General features: G+C 50.1%; 1 protein-coding gene across 1 annotated transcript; it reads right to left on the reverse strand.

The window, feature by feature from the left end:
- Positions 1–437: 437 nt before the first annotated feature.
- LOC127295410 (F-box/FBD/LRR-repeat protein At5g22700-like) lies at positions 438–2,813 on the reverse strand. The gene has a single exon (XM_051325349.2). The coding sequence runs from the start codon at positions 2,701–2,703 to the stop codon at positions 1,120–1,122; it is 1,584 nt and encodes a 527-aa protein (XP_051181309.1). The 5' UTR covers positions 2,704–2,813; the 3' UTR covers positions 438–1,119.
- Positions 2,814–6,498: the final 3,685 nt, after the last annotated feature.

Raw genomic sequence — 6,498 nt, forward strand, 5'->3', positions numbered from 1 at the left:
ATGATGGTGACATGTGTGCCATGCAATTGGTGACTCGCTACTTGAAAGCGTCTCTATATTGCTTTATGTTCTATGGGGAATGTATACGGTGGTCAATTGACTCGGGACTTGAAATTCTAGTGACCTTCTTATTTAGGCATGTCGGTTTGGTTGATTGGTTTCCTATCCTTATGCCAATTTGAACATCGCCAATGTGTAATTTGAGAAATGATTTAAAAGATGGCTTAAGTTGATTATTTTGGAAAAATGTTGGCTGATTTGATGTGGGTTCCGAGATGGTCCTGCTAGCTTTTTTGTGCTAGCATAGACTTTTATTTTAAAAATCATAGTCTACCATCACTTTTGATAGATCACTCAAGGATACAGCTTACATAACATAGAAAAATGAACACTTTCTGTCTCATACGTCCAACCGACTGTTTTCAATACGTCATTGCAACACATATTTGACACTGATCTTTTGTTGGATGAACTGATATCTAAAGATGCTCGATCCTTGGCTGATAATAGAAGATGCTCGAGTCCAAGTTTCCAACTGCTCTTGGTTCGTCAGAAAAAAAGAGCTCTACATGTACTGACAATCAATCAACTTACTGAATGATAGAAAAGAATAACAGCAAGTCATTGTCGAATTATTTGCTCTTATCTGAACGATTTTACATTGTAGCCAATAACGGAGCATGCGATACAATTAAGGGATCAGCATTCCCTGTTTTGATCAACATCCAGTTGTGCCGTCGTTTTGTTCATTCTTCATTGCCCTGTTTCACAACACTACAACCATACATGTCTGAGACTTCATTTGTAGGAGAAAACGCTTTTTCTCGGTTGCCTGAGAAGTAGGAAATCCGGATACTCCACAACCACAAGACTCTAGAATGGTAGTAACCTGCATACCGTCAGTGACGGTAGTCTGTTTTTGTTCATCAGTGGCAAGGATCCCCGGCCACTTGAATATTTTCTCACCCTAAGGACAGAATTCCCACTAAGAAGCAGAGGAAACAATTATCATGGTGTTCCTAGAAAATCTGAGGCAAGGTGGTAAAGTCTGCAACAACGATTTGGACTTCAGATCTACTGCTTCAGGGCATTAATGGGGTACAAGCATCACTGGAAGAGTTACTGCCAATGACTTCCAAGTGGTAAAACTGCAAAGCCCGAGGATGAACTAGCAACCCATCTGCCAACTGTATGATTAATGTGCTCGTGCAATTTCTGGTTCCCGTCGTCAATGTACATTTTTTCGAGAACCATGGCATTCTCCGCGAAAAATTTGACCAGTCGCACACCAAAAATGTCGGTCTTCTCCCTCCGAAACCGCAAGCTCACGGATCTCAGGCTACTCTGGAGGCAGGCGAAGGATTCCCCACTCAAACCGTGGATATGATCACATACCTCGTAGGTGATCATAGGGTTCTTTCGTCCGTGACGCGAGAAGAATTGATCGACTGATTTACCGAAATCCAGCTGATCTTTTACTCTGTAGGCGTCTGCATAGCGATGATGTTTCTCCAATGTCGTGCTCAGACTAAGCCGGAGTTTGCTAATCACAGGGCAGCAACGGAGGATGTAGGCGATAGCCTCCCCGGCGGCCTTGCTCTGTCCGGGCATATAGTGCACCTCCAGCTCGAGGCGCTCGAGATTGTGGAAGAGTACCATGTTGCTGCCGGGGAGTTGAACCTTCTTCGTCTCGCTACCGCTGACGTGCTCGATGTCGCTCCATTTCAGCTTCAAGACCCTGGTGTTGCTGAATGTTTCAACACATTGCCACAAGGAGGCCCATATTTGGTCATGTGTGGCAGCGCACGGATCATGGCAGAAGTCTATGTCCAATCGTGTGAGGCTCGTGGCTTGTGATTTCAACGCCACCGGGCAGTTTAAATTCGGCTTGTATCTGAACCAACGCAGCATCGGCGCGTCCAGATTTACGCCGGTCGTGTCTTTTCCATGGAGACGGTCCATCCAGGTGCAATCCGACAGCACGAGGGCGGTGACGGACGAGCAGCGGAGTGTTGCCGGCGGCGGTGAGCCATAGTCTACAGCTGCAGCCGGAACGTCGTACTCGGAATAGATGCATACGGAGTGCAGGTCCAGGACGGCGAGATGCGGCGTTGAGTCGATGACGCGTTGGAGACCCTGGAGCTGCACGTCATAGCAGAAGTGGATCCGCAGCTCCTCCAGCCGCGGGAGCGCGACGGGGACGCTGACCGGAGGGATCTTGAGGTATCTACAGCCGGAGATGCGCAGCACACGGAGATTCTCGGACGGCAGCGACGGGACGTTGAGGTCGTAATACACACCATCGGGGCGACCTTCGAGGCGGGCGTCGATGCAGAGCTCCTCGACGGAGCGGGCGGCCACGTGCGTGAGCACAATGCCTTTGATGTCGTCGCCGTGCCGCAGGAATAGCCGGATGTTGTCGCGGTGGTTGCCTTCCACGCGGAAGGTGAGCTTCCTGAGGGGCCAACGGCGGCCACGGGCAGCGAGAGCCGCGTCGGCGTCGCGCACAAAGGCGGGACGCTTGCGATACAACAGACCGGGGTAGGAGGACGTGTCGAGGTTGACGGCGCCCGACGACAGCCACTGCGTGCGCCACCGCCGCGCGAGCGCGCTGGTGGACGCAGCCTCCTTGGCAGGCGCAAAGTAGAGGATATGTTGCAGAAGATCGTCGGGAAGGTGGGAGATGCGGTCGTCGCCGGCCATCGCCGATCGAGATGGAGACGGAAAGAAGTGGATCAGATCTGCACGTCTTTAGTCTACGGTTTCCTTTCCTCCATGGATCGGGTTAACTACGCACCAAGTGTCAGGTTGGGTAGGCCCAAACCTAGAAGGAAAACTCTTATCAACAACCAGCTAATGCATCAGCCGGTTCTGTTGAAATAAATGGACTAAATCATTTTTGGCCCATGTAGTATTTCAGCTTTGCCATAAATCTTAAAGTCTACATAGTGACAGCCTTGTGAATTTGAGGCCAAGTTGGTGACAGCTCACTAGGGAGTGGTAAAAGGTCGGAAGTTTAGTCCCACATAAAAAGTTGGGAGGAAGTTAGACCACCTTATAAGGTGAGTTGTTCCACCACTAGTAAGCGAGTAAGAATAGGAGTGGTACACACGCGCTCCTCGTCCACACTCGTCTCAACACGTCACGACGCGCGCCGCGCTCGTGGTGAGTGGATTGAGCCTCGAACCGAGACTAACCGTGGGCTATCTGTAACCTACTCGAACATGCGCGCGATGTGGACGTGTACCATGTTGTTCTAGGGTTTCCTGAGCCTATATAATCTCTTGCCCGGCTACCGCAGAAACACATCGAATACACGAGTTGGGGTTTCCACCTCTCTCTGCTTGCGCCGCCATCGTAGCCTACTCTATCCCGCTCGCCGGCGTGCACTAGCGAATGGGAGAGCAGGTCTCTGGAACCGCTTGCCTTTGCGATCCTGTACGGGAGAGGGCGCATTAGGTTTTTGGGAAGCGCTCTACGCGACTGCTCAACTTCTTCATCACGGGTCGCCTTCCATCCAAGTCGGGCGGTGCTGCCTACCGTCGTCTTCAACGTCGTCTACTTCGACCCGTCATTCCCGTCGTCAACATCGTTGTCATCGACAACGTTACTGCTGCGACATCATTTCCTACACCTCCGCCGCCACCTGCACCAGATCGGTACGTGCTACATATCTCGATCTATTTAGCAATGAATGTTGTACCGTTTGCCCTGCTACTATTCATGTTGATTAATGCATCTAGTATGTTCGAGTTTCACATGTTAGTAGTTACTGTCGTCATGCTTAATATTCTGGAATTAATCAAGGAAATTGTGCCTAATTATCCAACAGGTTCGACCTCTCGCGCGCATCGCGGGCCGCACCACGCACACTCCCGCCGGGCGCCGGCGCTCTGGCTGCCCCGCCCGATAGGCCTAGCGCTCTTGCCATCGCCGCGAGCTCGCGCCCCGGCCACCGAATCCCCATCGCCACTGCACGCTCCCGCTGATACGTCTCAAACGTATCTATAATTTCTTATGTCCCATGCTAGTTTTATGACAATACCTACATGTTTTATTCATACTTTATATCATTTTGATGCATTTTCCGGAACTAACCTATTAACAAGATGCCGAAGTGCCAGTTCCTGTTTTCTGTTGTTTTTGGTTTCAGAAATTCTACACAGGAAATATTCGCGGAATTGGACCCCACGAAGACGGAAGTCAATATTTTGCCGAGACGGACCCGGAGAGCCAGAGAAGGGCCGACGGGGGGGGGGGGGGGGCCAAGGGGGCCCCACACCATACCTGGGCGTGGGCCCCTCCCTGGCCGCGCCACCAGGTGGGGAGGCCACCCCCTGGCTCCTCCGACTCCGCCCTTTCGCCTATATATTATGCCCGTCGCGAAAACCCTACCACAATCGACGATATTCCACGAAGAGTTCCGTAGCCGCCGCCATCGCGAAGACAAGTTTCGGTGGACAGAAGTCTCTGTTTCGGCACGCCGCCGGGACGGGGAATTGCCCCCGGAGTCATCTCCATAGACACCACCGCCATCTTCATCGCCGTTGCTGACTCCCATGATGAGGAGGGAGTAGTTCTCCCCCGAGCCTGAGGGCTCTACCGGTAGCTATGTGGTTCATCTCTCTCTCCCATGGTGTGATCTTTATGTGATCATGAGCTTTGTATCACTATTAATCTATGTGCTACTCTAGTGATGTTATTAAAGTAGTATATTCCTCCTCCATGATGTAAAGTTGACAGTGTGTGCATCATGTAGTACTTGGCGTAGGTTATGATTGTAATCTCTTGTAGATTATGAAGTTAACTATTACTATGATAGTATTGATGTGATCTATTCCCCCTTTCATAGCTATTGGTGACAGAGTGTATGCTATGTCAGTACTCGGTCTAAATTGCAATGGTCTATTATGCACTCTAGAGGTTACTTTAATATGAACTCCGGACGTTGTGGAGCTTGTTTACTCCGGCTTGAGGTGTGCTTTTGTAGCCCTACACAATGAATGGTGTTTGTTATCCAACAAGAGAGTGTTTAAGAGTAGCACAAGTGAAGAGAAGTTATTTATTTATGTGATCATTGTTGAGAGTGTCCACTAGTGAAAGTATGATCCCTAGGCCTTGTTTCTAAGCATTGAAACACCGTTTCCAACAAGTTCTGTTACATGTTCGCTTGCTGCCATTTTTATTTCAGATTGCAATTACTACTTACAATCATCCATATTACTTGTATTTCACTATCTCTTTGCCGAACTAGTGCACATATACATCTGACAAGTGTATTAGGTGTAGGATAACGTTGCATAGAAAACAAAAAATTTCCTACCGCGAACACGCAATCCAAGCCAAGATGCAATCTAGAAGACGGTAGCAACGAGGGGGTATCGAGTCTCACCCTTGAAGAGATTCCAAAGCCTACAAGATGAGGCTCTTGTTGCTGCGGTAGACGTTCACTTGCCGCTTGCAAAAGCGCGTAGAAGGTCTTGATCACGATCGCTTCCGGCGCCACGAACGGGCAGCACCTCCGTACTCGGTCACACGTTCGGTTGTTGATGAAGACGACGTCCACCTCCCGTTCCAGCGGGCAGCGGAAGTAGTAGCTCCTCTTGAATCCGACAGCACGACGGCTTGGTGTCGGTGGCGGTGGAGAACTCCGGCGGAGCTTCGCTAAAGCTACGCGGGAGATATGGAGGAGAGGGGGCGGCTAGGGTTTGGGAGGGGGTGGCCGGCCACTTCAATGGGGCGGCCAGCTTGTGGTCTTGGGGTGGCCGGTCCCCTCCCTTGGCCCCTCATTATATAGGTGGAACCCCAAGTGTTGGACTCCAAGTCTTCGAATAAGACCCGAAACCAAAACCTTCCATATGAAAAGGAAACCTACCTAGGGTGGGAATCCCACTTGGGGTGGGATTCCCCCCTTCCATATGGGGGGTTGGCCGGCCCCCTAAGGGGGAGTCCACTTGGGACTCCTCCCCCACTAGGGTTGGCCGGCCATGGAGGTGGAGTCCCATCGGGACTCCACCTTCCTTGGTGGTTTCTTCCGGACTTTTCTAGAACCTTCCATAGAACCTTCCGCATCATTTTAATTCACATAAAATGACATCATATATATGAATCTTATTCTCCGGACCATTCCGGAACTCCTCGTGATGTCAGAGATCTCATCCGGGACTCCGAACAAATATTCGAACTCCATTCCATATTCAAGTTCTACCATTTCAACATCCAACTTTAAGTGTGTCACCCTACGGTTCGTGAACTATGCGGACATGGTTGAGTACTCACTCCGACCAATAACCAATAGCGGGATCTGGAGATCCATAATGGCTCCCACATATTCAACGATGACTTTAGTGATCGAATGAACCATTCACATACAATACCAATTCCCTTTGTCACGCGATATTTTACTTGTCCGAGGTTTGATCTTCGGTATCACTATATACCTTGTTCAACCTCGTCTCCTGACAAGTACTCTTTACTCGTACCGTGGTATGTGGTCTC

Source organism: Lolium perenne, chromosome 4, assembly GCF_019359855.2.
Source record: "Lolium perenne isolate Kyuss_39 chromosome 4, Kyuss_2.0, whole genome shotgun sequence".
Lineage (NCBI taxonomy): Eukaryota > Viridiplantae > Streptophyta > Magnoliopsida > Poales > Poaceae > Lolium > Lolium perenne.

Bases quoted from the DNA above. Each gene is read 5' to 3' on its own strand.
- LOC127295410 (XM_051325349.2), bottom strand. From the start codon at position 2,703: ATGGCCGGCGACGACCGCATCTCCCACCTTCCCGACGATCTTCTGCAA.